The 21723-nt window shown below is 29.0% G+C and overlaps 1 protein-coding gene across 2 annotated transcripts in view; it reads left to right on the forward strand.

The window, feature by feature from the left end:
- Positions 1-1381: 1381 nt before the first annotated feature.
- Positions 1382-21723, forward strand: part of LOC119680609 (synaptic vesicular amine transporter) — a gene marked incomplete at its 5' end in the record, with an annotated part of 37549 nt that continues 17207 nt past the window's right edge. Inside the window, 2 exon segments of one of the 2 annotated variants that reach the window (XM_038093522.1) lie at positions 1382-1661; positions 17974-18553. In XM_038093522.1, coding sequence (XP_037949450.1) covers positions 17992-18553 — 562 coding nt within the window. 2 annotated transcript variants of the gene reach the window in all.

Consider the following 21723-nt stretch of genomic DNA (forward strand, 5'->3'; position numbering starts at 1 on the left):
ATTGATTTTTTCATTTAAAAAAAAATTTCATCTCAATGCCTATGAGTCGCTTCATTCCTTTTTCCTTCAGCCACTTGTGGCTGTCATAAAATGCAAAATATTGATATCATGAAAGTGGCTTTACAAACCCTAAGGACTTTTTGCGGTTGACATATGTTACAAATATTTAATTATATCAAATCCGTTGCAATGTCTAAATACAAAAACTCTCCCTTTTTATTAGAACAAACAGAAAAAAATTAATGAATAAGTCTATAATAGGTATGAGCAGAAGTCATTTATGAGGGTGACCAAGTAAGTCAAACACTTGTCAAAATCAGATTTATAATTGTGTTACCATCCACGAGAATAGGATTTTTGGTTAAAAGTTTGACTGATATGAATACCCACTAGATAGTGAATTAAAGATAAAAAAGTCCTTAAAGTAATACTATGACTAATAACGTATAAAAGCTGTAACGAAATGTATGATTTAAATACTTAAAGTTACGAAATACTTATTTAAAAAAAAAAATAAATAATAGAAAATATATTTTTATTTTTCACAAAATTTATAAAAATTTATGTAAAATATATTAAAGCTAAGCAACTTATATGTCTCATAGTGAGTTTTTATTTGTTTTAAAGTACTATCATTTCTATTTAAACGAAACCTTAAAATTTATTTTTATTTTTTACGTTAACATAAAAATATCCTCTGGCTATGTACTTAAGGAAAATATTCAATCTCCAAATAAAGTTGATTGGAATCGATTTTGTCAAAATTACATACATAAAATCAGAAGCAGCATACATGTTTTTATTTAAAATACAAAAAATCAAATTTTTTTGGTTTTAATTAATAATAAAAACAATTGTTCAACGAATTAGTATAGATATATTACCGAATTTAGTCATCCTAAATATTTTGATAGCCATTTATATCAACATAAGGATATAAATCTGAGTATATAAAATCAAATATAACCTACTGATATGGTTTAAATGAACCACAAAATGATTATTTTATACCACAGACATATTATCTTTTAATTATTAGAATAATATATATTGCTTTACATATATTTTGTATATAGTTAAATTCTTTAATATGTTAATATAGAGATTTAAACTCTATTTTAACAATTCAATAATATAAGTTCTTACAGAAAGCACTATAGATATTTTGTCAATTAAAGAGATATGTATTAATAAGCTATACTTTACTTACAATTCAATAGCCTAATTGTTAGCAAATTTATCAAAGCGCTAACTTTATGATTGACATCAACTTGTTCAACTCTAAAATATACTCAAATCACAATTGATATATAACAATAAATAACAGATAAAATGCTTGTAAAAATGATTGTTACAACTCAAGTTTTAAATTATCCCACAGGAATTTCGCAACGAACATTTTCACCCTCTCCAGAACACAACATTAACGCTAACAGCAAGAGTCATTTCAGTAGAGCTCTGCCGCTTTTAACAACGAAATTTGTAGTTTCAACAAGCAATAAAACCCACACCACAAGTTAGCAGCAGCAACAACATCAGCAACGGCAACAGCAACAGCAACAGCAACTGTAGTACCAGAACAGCCGCAGCAACCAACCACAAGCAACTTCCTCTGCTTACAGCGAAACTAAATTGCAACTCCAACGAAGTCAGCATCAAAGGTAAGTCAGGAAGCCACTTACGTAGCCTCACAATTTGTTGACACATTTCTGTGATTATATACATCAGATGTTGTTGTTACGTCCTCGTCCTTGGGGAAATATTAGATAAGAATATGAAATACTTGAAAGTGAAATTGATTGATAAAAAAATAAAAAAGGCACTTTATTGCCAATTGTACAACAGCAGCAACAAGTTGTTGACAAGTTTTTTTTGTATTAAAAGACAAACTCTTGGACGATAAGTAGAATAATATAACTAATTTCATAAATTTGATTTACGATTTATGAGAAATAGATAACGTTCTATACAATTTTAATTATAATTATAATGCCATATACTTGTAATGTAATTCGAACCCCACTGCGTATAAGTGATTTTTTATTAATTATTCTCATACTTTTAAAATATAAGAAAATGATAATTCAAATATATAGTATATAGTATTTTAGTGTGTGTACTAACTATATATTTATAAAGTATTCTCATATTTTCAAAATATAAGAATTATTATGTTGAGGCTAGTTGAGTCATTGCACTTGAGAACTTTTTTTCTCTATTAACTGCAGGATTTCTTCATAACCCCTCTTTACGACTTGACTTGATTATTGTTTACCACTTCTTCAAACTAAGCAATAAGTGACCTCAGATCTGCATACCTTCCCGATGAGCCTGTAACCATTCTGAGATTCGATAAAGCGTTGTTGGTAAACCTGTCAGTATTCGTGAATATATATATATACTGCATATACTTTGTAATATATGTATACTTTTTAATGCATTTATAATATATATATAAATATATGTATATACTAATTGGCTTTAATATTTTCATCTACCAGTATATCTTTTTGTTCAGAAATTTGTGTTGTCATTGCTCCGTATTTTGAAGTCTAAAATTTATGTAATGCCATAGAGTTTTTTGTTTCATGAAATTATTTTTATATTCGTTTAAATAATACATAAATATTACTTTATAAATAAATATTATTAAGTCAAAACAATGTAGGTGATAATAATTTAAGGCACTCAATGTCAAGGAGGTCTGAAATGTATCTACTTCTTTAAATTAACAAATATTAAAAAATTTTGTATAAAGTCATAGTTTTCTGTTTTAGATACTGGAATAAACTGCTCGATGTAATGTTAATCAATTAGTAATAATTAGTACACTTCATTGAAATTACTATTGAATATAAGAACAGAATTAATTTGCACGGAACTATTTCAGTATTTTCAAACAGTTTTGATACTTTAAGGTAATTCCATAGCATTATGGTTATCTAAATAATTGTTGCATATGAGCACCTCCTCAGTGTGAAATGCAGTATTACAGAATAATTAAGTCGAATTACTACAAATAAACACTCAATGCAATACTAATAGTAATGCCTAATGGACTAATTTTCCATTGCAATGAAATCGAAACCATATGGTAACCTATAATTTGAATCGCAAGTAATACTCGTACAACAACTGGTAATGATTTTGTATTGAAAATACGTTTAAAGTATGCAAACTATTAAAACATTAAATATATAGTACTTAAGATTGAAAATGGAAGCAAAGGATTTATTTTTTTTTTATTAAATATTAAATTTGTGGACTTTAAAATAATTGTGTTAATGTGGGGGATATTTACTCAGTATGATATTATTATGGTAGTCACAAATTGTTAGTAATTTAGAGTGAACTTCTATAATGTCTTTCATTAATAATGTGTACTAATGTCAACATAGAATTGAGAATAAACGGGATACCAGCTCCCAACGCAGCGGAGCACTGCGACTATGGTTGAACCTTTGTGCTGCAATAGACCCTAACAGAAGATATTTCACCTTTCGAATGAAACCCAGAATGTCGGCCATTGAGGACCTCCTAATGTCAGAAGGAGCACTCGACCCAGTGACCTCCTCCTGACTCAGATCAAGTCTGGGCAATCACAGAGAATGTGACGGAAACTCTGCTTCTAAACAGAATCAACAATCTATATCTTCGGACAGAACCATTTTGTTAAGCTGATAACAAATTACATAGTGACCCGTTATATATCCCACCAGCAACCTTAACTCTGGTTTGCTGAAGAAGGATACCTTACCATAACTGTAGGGATGAACCAGCTCTTTAGCCTGACGGTTACTTGGAATGTCGCGCCAGTAGCAACTTCTCTCGACTGAAAACCATTCATCAATCAGAGACCTAGTTGTAGATCAACTTAATTCACAATATGGTTACGGTTCACAGATTTGAGTGACATATCCTGTCTACGCAAGACTGTCGGCAGACTCATTACCATTGATTCCTGTGTGACCAGGCATCCAGCAAAGCGTTACTTTGGATTCGCTTGCCAGCTGCTGCAGTTTGTCATAGCAGTTTAATAAAAGTTTTGAGTAAAACTAATAGTATCCAGGAGGATAATGCTTTGATTGCTGCTTGACTATCTGAGTAAGTACAGATACGGGTGCCTTTTCACCCGGCCCACTGCCTTTCTGCTTGAAAAACAGTGGGCCATATGCCCAGCGCGAGCGAGTTTTCAGTGTTAGGAACAAATATCCCTGCATTAACTCCTTATTTGGTTTTTGAACCGTCGGTGTACTATGAAATCACTTTTGGTTCTATTCCAGAAGTGCCATGTTCCTAGTAAATATGTGCGACATATTTATAACCATAAAAATATCGTATAATTATGTTTGTTAATTTCATGAATAAAAAAACAAAAAATATAACATTTTTAGGAAATAATAATAAGAAGAAATAATAGTAATAATAATAAAAATCTACATAATATCATTGAAATCAAGCACTTAACACCTTTTAAACTTCTTATCTGCTAATCAATCAAACGTTTTCTATATCAAATAAACATAGAACGCACATCGGGTTTAGATGTTTTTATTTGGAAAAAAAATAAAAAATGAAACAAAAAATAAAATAATACATTTTTATTAAAAAATTCGTGATTTGTAGATTTCCAGAACTGAACTGAGCATGAAACACAAATTTTTTCCTTCGATTTATTTATTTTAAATATATCATTTGTGTCGATGGAGTGTTTCATAAATATTCAAATATTTCTGTTCTCATTTTAGACACATTGTATGCTAATCTATGAGATTGCAGTTTAAATTTCAATGTCAATAATTGAATTAATTAATTAAAATTAAAAGCGGAATCATCATATCCAACAAAAACAGAATTTAAAACGAAGTCAGACGAAAATTAACACAGTGAAATCAATGAGTCAAATGGCGCGAACGCGAAATCTTTTTTAAATCAGTTGCGTGTCAAAAAATTTAAAATAGTTAAACTCGAGACTAAGTCAATGAAAATTATACAAAAAATTTAAAAACAAAAAAATAACAATAAAAAATAAGCAATATTTACATACTTATGTATGTAATTAAAAAAACGTGTCTTTTTAGTTTTAAATTAGCAAATACGATACTTAAAGTGACGTGTGTTTGCATACGTCTCGGAGGAATAAATCACATTGATTCGCGAATGATATATTGCAGTTTAATATAATCAAATTATCGATTAAAGCTAATTATCATTAATTTATTAATTTATCAACAACTGTTGCTTGTTACATTGTATGGGCATCAAAAAAGCAAATGAATTAAACTGGCATAAATTGGCATATCTAAACAAATAATTCAATTGTAAGTATAAGCAATTATGAAGCAAATACATAAAATATATTTTAATTGTTGCAATCACACAATGGTGGCACGCGTACTAATAAGAAAACAGTAGATACATTCTAGTACTATTCTCAGCTTTTCAAAAAATTGGAATATATTCGACATGTGCGAGTCGCTTGACTAAACACGTGAGCGAATTTAATCAAATGCATTGCATCTAACACATTGCATTTAATTTGTGGTCTACACTCAATTTCATATTTCTCTAAAACTTTTATTTTATAGAAATCATTTTATCTATTCCGAAATTCAATTTTAATTTGGAAAATTTCTAAATAGGCATCCGATCTAGAACTAGCCATGTAGTCTACATGACACCAAAGCTGGAAATCGACACTTGAAATTCTACTCTTTACCTAACTTGCAGGGGATCGTGGTCTGTGATTGGTCTCGAGACACTTTCATGCAGATGGTAACTGCATCATCACCCTTGAGATGATGCAGTTACCATTTATTCAAATGGCTCTCTATGTATGGATATAAGATGTATTAATTTTAGTCTCTAGCAATCATAGAGAGTAAAAATAAACAAGAGGCATACATATAAGGCAACCTCTTTAAAAATTCTCAACTCTCTAAAACTTGCAGCGTCTTTTAAGCGGGGTGCAGACAATCACCCTTATTCCTCAAATTCTTCAAAAATTTTGCTTGAATGACAACTTTTGAATGTGAGCTTGTTAAAGTTCGGTTGCTAGAATAAATTTGAGCAAGAGAGAGCGCAACTTGAATGACATTCAAAAATAGTGCAGATTTTTCTCACATAATTGAAGCCATAAAAATAATAAGAATAAAAAAATAATAAGATAAAACTTATTAAAAGATAGACTTTTTGATGTCTTAATACATTTGCAAGAAATTCAGTTGCTAAGAATGGGTCCTTTATTAAACATCAACTTAATGAACAATTTTAAGAATATATTGCCTTCATATCGCCAACATCATGCAAATTGTTACTGAATTCTTTCTGTACTGAAATTGTTAATAAAAGATGGGAAAACTCAACGATATGTAGGCATCTGTATGGACTGATACACCGTAGAGATATCAATCTTTTGGTAGGTTACTTACAGGTCTACTGTAAATAGGGAACAATGCTAAAAGATAAGGTCTCCCTTTTAATCAAATCTATCGCAGCTGTGGGGAAGACGATAAAAATGCCTCTCATCTACTATGTTTTTGCCCAGCTCATGCATGGCGGCGACTTAATACTTTAGGAGCGCATTTTCTTGAGGACCTTGACTAATTACAGGACCTGATACTAAATAGCATTTTATGCTTCGCCTAGGTTCTAGATGGTTTTAAAGCCTAAGTTTTTTCTATATATACGGTAACACAATGGGCCAATAGACCTATGTGGATCCATTAGGGATCGCCGGTAAAACCTAACCTAACAATTTAATTGATATGTTGTTAGAGCTAAAATAACGTTAGTTTAAATTCTTATTACACAATTTCAATTAATGGTATTTCTCTACATATCTTATAATAACTGATGATCCATTTATATCTTATTTAACTACTATTTGTGAATGGGCACAGTATTCTATATTTCTACCGCTAATATGTATGATCGTGTTTTCACTAAAATCTATTATTACATGATTGCAAAAAAGTGTTTGCAAATAAAGAAAATAGTACAAAAATGAATCTAATTAATAAGTATTGAACATTCCTAACAGCATCATAAAATAATTCAATAAAAGGGATGTTAAAGCAAAATACAAGTAGTTAACTATTTAAAATTTAAGAAAAAAATAACTAAGCACTAATAAAACAATTAAAAATAAACATCAACTCTTCATAAACAAATATAACATTTAAAGTGTAATTAAATTAAATATGCCAATAACGCTATATATATCTAGTCAATTATACGAGTATAGGTAGATGTTTATGAGAGAAATCAGTTTTGATGTATTACTTAGTAAAATATATTTCATAATTAAGAAAATGTTTTTGGAATAAATTAAAATTATTATTTTAAGTATCTTTTCCCACAATAAATAAAATGATTTTAAAATTCTCAGTTTCAGTGCAACAGTCGACTACTTATTACATAAAACTAAAATATATATACAAAAACAATTAAAAAATATAGTAAATCTGATTTTATTAGAATTAATGGAATTCTCCACGTTAAGCTTTACTACAACAGAAACTAAGAAAACTAAAGAAAATATAAAACATTTATTAATTGTGCACATTTAGTTAAGTCTTTCAGTTGAGTTTAAACACGCTTTTCCGGTAGATCGTGTGCGAGGATTTCGGATTCTAAATAGACACATAGATAGGTTCGAACATATGCAATTAAAAAAATAAACAATTGAAGATAAGTAATAAAGGTTTTCGAAAAAGTGAGAAAAAATGAGTGCATCTTTTTAAAAACGAATATACATATATGAGTTTAGTACTATTATATATAAAAAATTTTGTTGGGTATATCAAGGTGTATCTTACGTGAACCCCTCTAAGGTAAATATAAACTTTGAACTATAAATAAAACAATTAATTTTAAATTTATGTTGGCATATATTTCTAATCAATTATTGTTCAATTATTAAACATAATTAAATAAAAGTATATTTCTTAAACTTGTTAAATCCATGAGAAGGGACTATGAAAATGTTTTATAGAACTTACACAATCAATTTTTTTAATTAGAAGTAAGCAAAATAATTATATACTGTTATATATGTAAAAAGTCTTTTTTATTACTTCAAGAAAGTGATCTTATGTATTAATCAATTTAATTTTATTCAGATTAAAATTATAAACATATACCATAGTATGTATCGCCTACATATGTTTTTGTAATTTTAATCCTTTGCTTTAGCTTTTTTTTTGCTGCTGTTAGCTGAATTTTTTACTTGTTTTTGCTCATTTTTTCATTATTACTCACTTCATTCATGCAAATTAGATAGATAGATAGATAGATTAGATTCTTTATTATTCAATTTCAAAAAAAAAAAAAATTTTTAACATAAATAAGTAATAAGCCTTAAGTCTAAAAACATTATAGTTACTTAAAAATATTGAATTGAACAAACAAAGAATACGACAATGACTTATAGTCGTCTGTCGGAGATGTTGGTTTAAAATAAATTTACTTTCTTGCATAACGTTTAGAAAATTAAAATTTAAAATTTACAAAATTAAAATTAAGAATTTACAAAATTTAAACATTCATGCAAATTACAAATCCGCTACTTAGCTCTATATATGATATATATTCATAAAAATAAACAACAAATATATTAACTAACAAATGTAAAAGAAAAGAAGCAATAAAAATTAGGATGAACAATAATTATAAGAAAAATTGTCTATTAAAAGCATTAAGTTGATAACTTCGGAATAACTTAAGTCAGTATTAAGACTTATTACAAGCCTATTTAATATCTTTAGATTTAATGCTCACAGGTTTAAATTATATATATATCGTAAAATTAAAATATTTTCCCATAAATATTTCTTTTTATTAATGCGACTGATTTCAATAGAAGTCAGTAATCCAAAAAAAGAAAGTTTAAGCAAACCCTGTATAAAAAAACTCAAGTAATATACAGGGGCAGGCGGTAGATTAGAACTTGTAAGGAAAGAGAAAACTAGGACCCCAAAGTTTATGTGAAGGTGAAGTCTACAAAAAGAAATTATGGAATCTGAAAAAACAATTATTGACAAAAAAACTTTAACAAGATCAAAATGTTTTACGGAATCCATTGCCCATCGTTATCATTGTAATAAAAATTTCAATCAAGATATATTATTATTATTATGTTGAGGCTAGTTGAATCAGTGCACATGAGCACTTTTACTCTCTATTAACTGCGAGGTTTCTTCATAACTGCTGTCTACATCTTAACTGGATTATTGTTTATCACTTCATCAGACTAAACAATGATTGAACTCTGATCTGTATACCTCCCCGAGGAACCTGTAACCATTCTGAGATTCGATAACGCGGTGTTGGAAAATCTGTGAGTTTTCGTAAATAATTTCTGGGCTTTATCCTTTATGTATTTTTTGATCGGATCAATCTTGAGGTCCCTGAGGATGTCCTAATGAACCTTGGTACTTTAAAAAGTCTTCTCAGAGCCTGTCTTTGTGCAATTGCTAGTTGGCGAATAATAGTATTTGAGGAATCAAGATATAAATGTAGAATATTTGTTGTATTAGGGTAGTGAAATTCGATTCAATTCAAATCTGGACACAAGCATTTCAAAAGATAATGACCGATGAAATAATTTTAATCATCTCCGGTGGCAAGACTGTTGACAAATATAAATTTTTTGTAAATTCTTTGGACTTAATTGGCAAAGTACACTATTATTATTTACAGACTAGAATTACATACGTAATATTTTCCTTAGTGGAGAAATTATATAGGTTATATAGGTAATCGACTCTGGTTAAAAATAATTTGCGTTATTTAGTTTAGCAGTATCTGCCTATATAATTTATATAATTAACATTTATAAATTTATCAAAATTGCTTTTTTATTGTATTATTATTTTTTTTTTGTTAATAGCAAATGTGTAAGTATTGTAACAATTCATAAAACGGTGCTAAAATCTCAATTTTCTAATTTTTGTCATCAAAAAGTTGCTGTGCACACAATTATCATATTAATTACATTGTAAAAAAATTATTTTCATTATTAATTACGTTTGAAATAATATTTAATGATTAAAAGTAAATTGTCGTTCACATTATTTTTAATTAGTTGCGAACAAAATTCGTATTCATTAATTACTTTAATTACTTCATGTAATTACAATTATGTCAAGTATGCCATAAAGAAGATGAATTATCTCATGCATTAATCTTATAGCTAACATATTTTCTAAAGTTAATAGATATAATCATACTAAATATCCTAAGAATATATTCTTCATTAAATTAAAAACAAAAACATGTTTTAATTTTTTTTTTTAACAATACAATGTGATACTATCTTGATTCTTTGATTCTAAGATATGTATTATTTTATTCCGACTATTGTATATGACTATATATAAACCATTTGCTGAACCTTATACTAGTATGGGTACTATGATTTTAATTCTGTATAATATTGTATAAAATTTATGTAAATTTATATGCAATTATTTGAGTGTTTGAATAGTTTTGCAAAAACAAAAATTCATTCTAAATGCAATAAAGCAATGATGTAAAGAACTTCAATGAATTACATTTGGACATTCGCGGGTAAATTATTTGAATATACGAGTCAAAAAGTGAATGATTTTTAACCAATCTTTGATTAAGCCAAACTCTTCAAAATACCAAAAAATAGTTTACTCTTTAAAATAATTTGCATAGTATGTTATTCATGTGTACAAATATAATAAATGAAATGAGTATACCAACTAAATATGAATAGATTTCAAATAATTCGAATTCACTTACTAACTCATATTAAAAACCGAGATATAAATGTATTCAAAAGAAAAATGGTAGAGAGTGCTTGAATCAAAAAAAGATGTGTATAACAATCAAATAAATGAATTCTGAATAAGAGAATGTTTAAATCAATCGAATTTTTAGTATATATGTTACAATGGTAGGTAGAATAGTCGGTATTATGTGTTTTTATGCTATTGTGTAGACGGATGGATAAGCTTTTTAAATTAATATTCTAATAAATATATAAATATTACATAATTTAATGAATTTAAACATATCCACATAACGAGATGTGCTTTTTGACGTAGTTGATTTACAATGTGACGATTTTCGGTTACCCATAATTGGTTGATACTTAACAATTATTAATGTGTGTTTCTCATTGGTTGCCAATTAATTGTATGTGGACTTAGTATGGACTTAATATCAGAGTCCACTGTCCGCAAAGATATAAGTTTTTCATTTATTATTGTGTGAATGTTTACTTGTCTGTCAGTAGTGGTGATACAACATGTTTGACTGCGAGTCAATGATATTGATATGCATCTAGCTAAGCTATGATATGCATATATGAAAATCTCTACACAAGTCTGTTGACCTAATCTACTAAGGCGCTGCGTTACTCGCAAAAGTTTCAATGAATAATAATGCATAAAACCGAATGATGCAAATAGTAAGAAACCTGGAACTAATGAAATTTACGCAAAGAAACTTGCTGAAGATTATGTGTATAAATATAACATATTGGTTCTCTTTCGTATACCATATTGCAGTATTTCATTACTTATTTATATATAAAAAAAAATCTAATAAACATAACTAGTACGAAGTAAAAATTTTAATCTAAAAAACTTATTCCAGTTAAAAATAAATCTGTACTTACTTAAAATCGCGTTCTCTCTAATCTGGTTTTGGATACTTAATATTCCTTTTTGTTAGAAATGTAATTATCATAAATTAATTGTTGTTTTTTTTTGTTCTCTAAAATATTTCTCTACAGTTTTTAATTTTTTATTGATAATTTTTTATGATGTATTTTATTTATTTTTCCTATTTGCATGTAAATCATTATAAAATGCACATTTTCATTCATTGCATTAGGTCTGAAGATTTTGATCTCGTTTCTCCCATTTTAGTCGGCGCAAACATTTCTGAACGTGTGATTGCTAAAACGTGCTCAAAAATCTTGTTTAAAAACAAAGTTTTTTTGCAATGTCGGGTTATCAAGTGATTATATAGATTCATCTTATCTCTGAAATAGCTAATTTAATTTAAAAAATCTCTATACAATCGGTGAAATATTTCTCCAACTCCTCTGTTCCTCATGATCGTGTTGATTCATTATTATTATAAATAATTCAATTTGTTAAATATCTTAACGATTAAATTAGTATGACTTAACTATAAGTTAAAAAAAATTAACAGAAATGTGAAATGTTTAATTTAATTATATTTTTATTAAAAAAATATTAATATTTAATAAGAAATCATTTTGAATAATTTAAACTGTAGATAACTACAAAATTTTCGTGATTAAATAATTAATAAAAATTAAAATTACATCTATATAAAAATATAAATTAAATACATATAATTTTTATTCAAAATTGTTGTAACTCACGAGTGAATTTTTAAAATAGAATATACCAAACTAAACAATCCATATACTGCGCTTCCAGATGATCGTACAGATACTATCATATTTTGAAATGTATTATGTTTAATAGTTGGCTAAAGTAATTAATTGCGTATTTCTTATATCTGTAAAAATCAAGTCCAGGTCTGTATAACACATTATCAAACACAATGTAACCTATATTTTAAAATAAAACATCTTTAAATAACTTCATTTAACTTCATTTTAAACCATTGACATCTGATTTTGTACTTCTACCTTAACCTTTGCTTCACATATAAATTATATTTGTGTTTAAAGCAGGTTGTTTAAAATCTGCCTAAGATCTGACGTCTTATGGTGTTGATCTATGGAATTCTAAACGCCCTATGAGATCAGTTAAAAACCAATTTCAAAAGCAAAGACAACTTGTATCTCAACCAATATTGTTTAGTAAAATAGTGAAAATATGTTAATAAATAAAAAAAAAAGTTATTAGTCGTTGTGCAAAGCATAAACTCAGGATTACCTATCTGAAGACAGTTGTGATTGCTAGCAGGTTAACCGACGGCACATCTTAACAAGATGAGTCTTCATTCTGTGACTAGAATGGACATAGATCATCTTTTATCTTCGAATAAAACCGTACTATAAAAGGTTTGCAGAATTTTATAAATGGACCCAATCACCAGGTATACACTTTCTTTTTGTCACTTTACATAAACTTCCAAAACTCAACTGTCAGGAACATGTCAGCTTATAACGCTTTGCAACGCACCAGTGTCGATAGTTGTCATAGTGCCAATGTTACCGACCTTTATCATACATAATACTTAATATAATATTTGTTTTAAGAGTATTATTAACTCGTGATCTTTTTAAGTTAGTTATAACATGAGTCATAAATTGTTGAAAATTTTACAAATATTAAATATTGTATAAATCTAGTAAAAATGAACCGGATCCAAAAGTGCCTGGGATAAGGCATTTCGACCGCTACGAAACGGTTTAATATGTCTCTTTATAACTGCAAATTCCTTGTTACACAGTTTCGATTAGAAATCCGATGCGTATGTGTGTATTTGTTTATATGCACAGCAGTTTTAAATGGGACGTTGAATTACATCTATAGGACTACCCATAAGTGTATTTGGTTCGTACACAGCTTTATAAATAAAAAGTTTGTTTTATAATGATATCTGTGAATTACTCCAATCCAACTGGTAAAGATGTGTTATTTTAAATCATATAAAGCTAAACTCTCTAATATTATGGTTAGTGTGATTGGATTTGATATCAATACTCATAAAATCTTCCAGCCCAGTAGGTTCATAGAATGCTAGAGCTGAAAGCCTTAGGGTTGGATATCTGCACATTAGCTGTACAACCATCTGATTTTTTATTTCCTCACTACAGCTTCCGCAATTTTGGTTAACGCGAATGCCATATTTTTGACATTGCTAAAGTCGCTTCCCATTTTGATATATTATTATAATATACATATATTATAAAAAATTATATGTTGTCGTTTAAACAATTTTCACAATATAACATAATTCGGAGTGCCTATATAAATCAAACAATACAAAATAAAAAGCAGTAAAATAAAAAATAAATAAAATGCACAGCTTCCGTTTCTGAGTAAAAACTCTTAATAGTTTTAATTACAAACAAATGACAATTTAAATATTGTTCAATTGATGTCATTCATGGCCTGAGGCAGCTCAAAAGTTGAACCTCCGCCTGTCACGCAAATATTTAAACCCATAAGAATATTCAATCATTCTTGAAATTACACACATTTGCCACACAGTAGCGGGCATCTATGTTTTACTAAGGAAGTAAAGACAAAGCTGTTACAAAAATAGAGCACTCAAGACAGCTTCCATCAACACCTCCGTATTCCAACTGAAACAGCCAATTTGCAATTTACAATTTTCTCAAAATTCAATTTTCATAATTCACTTAAGCATAGACTTTTATCAATTGAGCACTTTGGTAACTTTTTGCTAAGGGGGGAGGGTGGAAAGAACAGTTCTTATATTCTCCAACTGTTGTTGCATCGAAACCGATTTTTATATTATATTTAGATGAATAGAAAAGGACTTTGCAGATGTTATTTTAACAAATTTTAACAAGTTTGCTTCCAAAGAACACTACGAACAAAATTTTTAAATGGAATTAGCTTTCGTCAATTAAATCAAAGAAGCTGTCATAATTTCATTAAACCTATGATATGAATGAACTGACTTTTGCATTGAATTAAATGAGAGATACTTGAAGAAGTATATAATGGTTATCTTTTTGGAAACGCAAAATTTAAAGCTCTCTATAACAAACAATAAAAACCTAATTGACAACAACTCAATCAACACAGATTTGTTCATTTAGTTAATTCTTTAGAGAAAATAGATTTAAATACAAAACTAAACATTCCTCAGTAACTTTATGTTTCAAAATGTGGTATCATATTAAACTATACACATAACTTACTACTCCTTCTTCTTAACTCCTAAATGGACTCAATAGCCTTTTTACAAATCAAATATCTGTAGTAAAGTTCTACACAACGATAAAATTATTGAAAAGTAACTGTTATATTGTGAGTATACCATACGGATATATGGTGAAGTCAGTTAAAAGATGCTAACTGCATGATTTTAAAATTATTCAGCTTTATTTCTGCTGACAATGGTGACCACTCAATGTGGAGATAATAGTGAATAAAGGTTCTTTCATTTCACATGTACCTTCTGCTCAAAAAGTATCCGGATTTTGTTGTTTGTTAACTACTCCTTAAGTAATAGACCTTTTTTTTTGTTAGTACACCGTTTTTTGACATATGGTACAAATTTGAGCGCCATCTGTCAATTAGTTTGTTTACAGCAGCTGTTAATGTGAGACTACCTCAAGTGCATTTAGCGATTTTTACTATGGAAAATTCTTGTTGTACTCGATTTTTTGACCAAACACGGCGCCACTGTCATCGCTCAGGCACCATTTTCGCCAGCTCTGGCGCCGTGCGACTTTTTCCTGTTCCAGAAACTCAAATTGTCCCTTCATAGTAAGCGTTTTGAGTCGATTGAATCGGTAAAAGAGAATTCGCCAAAGGAACTAAAAGCCATATCTGCACGGACCTGCACGAAAAGTAAATGGAATATTGGATTAAGCGTTGACATATGTGTATCACTTCAGAAGGATTTGGAATAAAATTTAAATTTGTGTGTTTTATTTACAAAATCCGGGTACTTTTTGAGTAGAATGCAAATCAAACCTTACAACAACCTCAACACTTTTGATTCGAGTTTTAACTGTTTGAAGTTATGTATATCAGAGCATAATATGGGATAGCATAATATAAGCTATTCCATATTCAGATATTCACGACTAATTTCTATCTCTTTTAACTTATGTTATGTTTCACTATTATTTATATATTTTTAATTTTATTGCAACTATTATAAATATCATCTGTTGAGGTTCTTGCGGACTCTGTGGAGTTATTTTTAATGGCATATATTATAGATATATAATATATGCCATTGACATACATAAATATATATTTTCACAATAGATATCCTGCTATAAAATTTTAATTTAAAACACAAATCTGCACACCAGATGACGTAGCGATATTTCTTCCACCATCATTGGTTGGAGAAACTTAATTGTAGTAAAACCCTCATGATCTCTTAAATAACATTTACATTTATGTATATATTGTATTACATATGAAACCATATGTACTCTCAAATCATATGACTATTGCACTAGTGGGTGAAATATTGATATAAAAAGTGTTTTTAAGATAGTCTATTAAAATTCATAGTTTCAATTCTTATCTTTTTCACGTTTGTATTATATTCTGTTTTAAATGCAAAATAATCTAAAATATTCATAGTATATATTACTAATTGTTAAGAATTATGCAAAAAATTTGCGCCACGTCACGTATTTACATTGAAAATATTTGTAAATTACATTTTATTCTCTAAAAGTACAAGGCGTTCATATTTACTTGATATGTAAGTGATTCTCATTGTTTTGTAATTTACAAACAATGAAGGCAACCCCCGTACTTTAAACCAAAAACGCAAATTGGCTTTTAAATGGATAATGCATGATTCACACGCAAAACTGAGACTAATTAAAAATGAAATCTAAGCAAGCATCAAAGATACCAGGCCCACAGTTGCCTCCATTAATTAATAAATATAAGCACTGTAATTTGTTTATCTGAGATACATTTCGCACCGTTTTAATATTTTCAAAACATTCACAGCTGTTTCCTGTAGAGAGAGCAACGAACCGCAAAAGAAAGCCGATTTCAAATGCCTCATTAAAAAATATTTAATTGAAAATAAATTAAAACATAAGACTCTCACAAGAAGAATTTAATCAAAATTAGTTTTACGTTACTTTTTTTGTAATAAAAAATATATAAAAAATATTTAAATAAATTTACTTACCATATATACAGAATATCCAACTAAAGAAACTGCTTTAATAGTATGAACGTATGTCACTATTTCTATTATTGCAAGAATAAATAAATTTTAATGCTATGGTAATTATCTATGAATAAATAACCATTTTTTGTAAAGTTCCCATCAGAATAGTCGAATATGTTTAGTGTCAGTTCCAAATTCACTACGTATACATAGGTTATACCGGCGATCCCTAGTGGATCTACTCAATAAGCCTATTGACCCATTGTGTTAACAACTACGAAAAGGTGTACTTATTTAGTGATGCATATCTTAGCTAGATTAGCTGACCGATTATCTGATGGACCACCATCCGGAGTATCAATAAAGGTCTGTTGGGACACAGCTGAGATCTTTAGTCACATTCTTTCTCGTTTGATGACATTCTGGTCTTCATTTGAAAGGTTGAGTATTTGGTAATTAGTTAAAATAGAGTTGTTGCACAAAATATCTACTCTGGTTAAAATGATTCACTTCGTTGGAAGCCACTACACTACTAGTTTTTATTCGATTCTTCTCTATTAGGTTTTTTTTAGAAAAATACTAAAATTTTATACTTTTAACATGAATGAGTTATGAGATAATAAGTCTAAATTGTTAAAGATGTTTTAACAATTTTGAGAATAGCCAAAATTCGGTTTCGAATCTTTTGAAATGGTTCCTTGTAAGCTCATGAACTTCTAGGTTCTGTTTCTATTTTATGTTTTTAAATTGCATACATATATAGCTCCTATGTTTCTTAAGTTGTTTAAAGTTGTATTTAAGTTGTTATTATTCAACGGTCCCCTTTAACTCAAATGAAGAGACGAATTTTATTTCCACTCTAATCAGCTTAATATTCCCACAAGTAAATCATCCTATCAAATAAGTTAAATGTGACGTAGTTTTACAACACAAAATACTCCCTTTCAACAATTTGAAAGAATATTAGTTGCTAATTAAAATTGAAATAAAACCGAAGCTAATACAGCTTAAATCACATATAATCGCATCAGAAATAAAAATGTAATTTAATATAAATCTTTCTTTTTATAATTTCTTTCAACTTCCTTTAAAAAGACTTATTAACTTATAAACATTTAATCTCATTATTTGTCATAGTAAGAATTGCGAAGCGAAATGCAATCGACTGATTCTGGTGGTGGACCAATAAATTTAAATCAGCATACAGCAACTGGCACAGCAGAAACAGGAACAGTCTCAGCACCAAGCGAAAAAACTACATCATTCACAACATTCAATACACCAACAATAACAACCACTGGCATCACAGATACACCCAGTAAAAATCCTTTCAAGCAACATCTCAGCAACACGAATGCAGCTAGCAACACCACAGGCAATGCACCACAACAGCGAACATTACCACAACCACAGCAGCACAATGCAAATGCAGTCGCTGCAGATGGCGCTCATGAATCGGAATGTGGCGCTATACATGGTGCTGGAGGAACTACGAATGCTACAACACCGGGCAAAACAAATCAGTCACATATGTTTGGTGCCCATTTAACATCCCCACAGCCGCCACCAGACCAATACCGACAGGAGGATCCGAGCGCTGCCGGCTCATGGGCTGCATTTAAAAATTGGATGATAGGCTGGCGTGGCTCTCGCCGTTTAGTATTAGTAATTGTAGCAATAGCTTTGCTATTGGATAACATGTTGCTGACAACCGTTGGTAAGTCAAATAAATGCTTGTTTCTTTACTTTAGGTATTTCGTAAATGAATATTAAAATTTATGCAATCTGAGTGAACTATCCGTTCTCGCATTTAAATTGACATTGTTCAATCACCTGAAATAAAATCGAAATTATCCGTATTTATATTTCCACTCAGACTTCTTTATACTACTTTTTTCTCAATATAAATACTTTTATTATCCTGTGGTTGGAAATCCTGTGGAACATAGCACCGCCACTTAACGAAATGAATGTTTTCCTGTGATTTGTTTTATGGCTGTCATTTAGCAGCTACACATTAGCATTGCTGATAAATGAAGGATGCAATGAATGTGTAAAAGCCACTTAAAATACAAAACCATTCAGAAACAGAAGAAAATAAAAAGAAGCTTATCAGATAATACAATAAAAAGGCATAGATTGATAATGAAGTCTCTTTAGGGTCTCTCAGGGTTCAGCAGACGAACTTGAAGTAAAAACAATGGAAATAACTTAAGTAATTAAAATTAAAATTAAAAGGAAGTAGATAAAAAGTTTTTCTAAGTATATGTTTTTTAGCTTCATATATAATTTCATATACTTATAAAATAAAAATAAACTTAAAAATATTAATGATGATGGCTTGGAAGTTAAACTTCTTATTTAACACTTTTGAAACGACTATCTCTAACAAAATCACAAATTTTCTATAAGGTAAGATTTGTTCCAGAAGGCAATGATTTACAGATAGATTTCAGAAACAACATTTCTTCATATGTTAACACTTCTCTTAAAAATCTTATAGGAATATCTTATCTATTATTGTAGGAAATCTTAGGACTATAAATTTCTTCGAACTTTTTCTCTAATTTGATGATGACGTTTTCCATACCTTTAAAATACATATACTTACATAACATGCATTACCCACTTGCATAACATATGCAATTGCAAAAAAGTATTGCTTTTAAGTCACTTATGGATTTCATCAAGAGAATGCGATATTATTTATAAACAATTAATCATTTTTAATTAAAATTAAAGTCGCGAAATATTCAACATCAAACTAGAAAAACATTATCTCTTATTACTTTAGTTTGAAATATGCATATTTTTTATAGAACTTCATGTGTTTTACTCTTCTTTGCATAGTGATGAATATATCGGAGATATAGAACTGAAAGTTAATATACATACTTTATTTTTTGTTCAAATTTTAATCATTTAACTATATTATTTGTTATATACCTATGTATGTATATATATTCTATGTATTGTTTATTTATATATTTGTATATATTATACACATCTTTACCAAGAATTTCAGCTCATAAATCACTTGGTAGAAAGTCAAATTTAAATAGACTTATATGTGGCAGACAACACATTTAGGCATGCAACATTATTTATTCCCCCACTTGGTCTCACGAAACTCTTCCCTATTTTCGTTTAATATTTTGATCCTAAATAATTGCAGAAGTAAAATCAACCCCATATAGAATATTATTGGTACAATTTATTCATAGCACTATTTATTATTGTGGTCAGATAGATCTCATGAAATCAAAGTAATTCTAACATTTATTTAACCAAACACATACTTAAACTAGAGTTAATTTATTGCTTTATTATGCGGCTTAGCAAAAAGTGGCAAAGGGAGAAATGTGCTAAGTGAAAAGGTATGTTGCAACACCTCAAGTCCTCGCTCAAGTAAATCACTTAAGTGGCAAACACACCGTAAAGCATCTTGGCACTCTCAAACGAAGTTACTTCTTTAAATAATGTTTGATTTATCTGAAAGCGGCCGTGAAGGATAAGGAAGCCAAATAGCAAAACTTCATAGTTTTGCTACGCACACTTCCGTTGCTGGTTTTCTTCCTTCAGTAAATATTTTTTCTCCTCTTACTTTTACTTTTATTCTTTATCTTTCGTAGTTTTTTGCTAAGTCGTTTCTGTGCAATTTCCTCAATTCAGACTTTCAACAAGTAGCAGTCAAAGCCAAATCCTTTTCACAAAGTATTTCACTTTTGATTGTGTTCTGTTGTCTCAATAGTCCTAGTCCTTCGGGAATAGTTCTTCTATTCTCTATTGTTTTTCATTTTGCGTAAAATTTTGGCATAAAGCGAATTCCTTTAAAGTTCGAAAAAAGTTTATATTTGCACTTGTTGCTCTACAATTTTTTCTAATACTTGTTGATTTTTCTTTGGTTTTTGTTGATGTCTTAAAAAAACTTTCAACAAAAAAAAACCCGGCTTATAATACCAATTTGAATGAATTTCGCATGTATTTCCACTGAAGCCAATATCTCCGCTATTGTACACTGGCTATTGTACAGATTTTAAGTGCTGCCAACTGCAAACACAATCTTATGGTAGTCTGCAGTTATGTCCAATTCCAATTGTCCCGCCACTTGACATAAGCACTTCCCTTTTCGATTTAATGTCACAAAGGACCAAAGTGTATTCTAGTGTGTTTACTTAATTGATTTCCACTACATCACCAACGTGGCTCGGTCTATAAAGTACGAAAAAATTGCAAACCCAGACCATTAGCGTAGTGCATAGTACAGCAAAGCACTTAAACTTTGATTAACTTTGGTCTGAATCAAGAAAAATGTCGGAAATAATTAACCACAAGTAACCCGACAAGTAAATACTTGTCTTATATAGTTTTTATAATTATTCCATAAGGAATAAAACATTTATTGTAATACGCTTAAAATAAGTATAGAAATAAGTACTAGACGTAAGTTATGTATGGGAAATAAATAAAAATTCTTATAATTAAAGAGATAAATGGAATAGCTGCAGGACTTTCTAATAATGTAGCAGTACATTCTATATTAAAAGAATATAATTTCTAACAAAGTGCTTCAATATTTCCTGTAAAACATATATTTATTGAATGTCAAGTATTCAAATTTTATTAATAGAAACACAGGTAAATAAATACTGTAAAGACATACCACTCGCGATTTATTCATTAAATGTTACCTATACTATATGGTATTTTATAAGGATATATGTCTTTATAGCCTTTATTCAAAAACATGAATAAATCTCGTGTTTGGTTAGCTTCAAGAACATGTGGCTCTAAGAACCCCTGTACTTATTTAAACTTATCTAGATATGTTTTTTCTGCTCGTACTACTAGCATCGCCATCGTATGAAAAGAGTTTCTTGCTTGCTC

This window comes from Teleopsis dalmanni, chromosome 2, assembly GCF_002237135.1.
Source record: "Teleopsis dalmanni isolate 2A chromosome 2, ASM223713v2, whole genome shotgun sequence".
Classification (NCBI taxonomy): domain Eukaryota; kingdom Metazoa; phylum Arthropoda; class Insecta; order Diptera; family Diopsidae; genus Teleopsis; species Teleopsis dalmanni.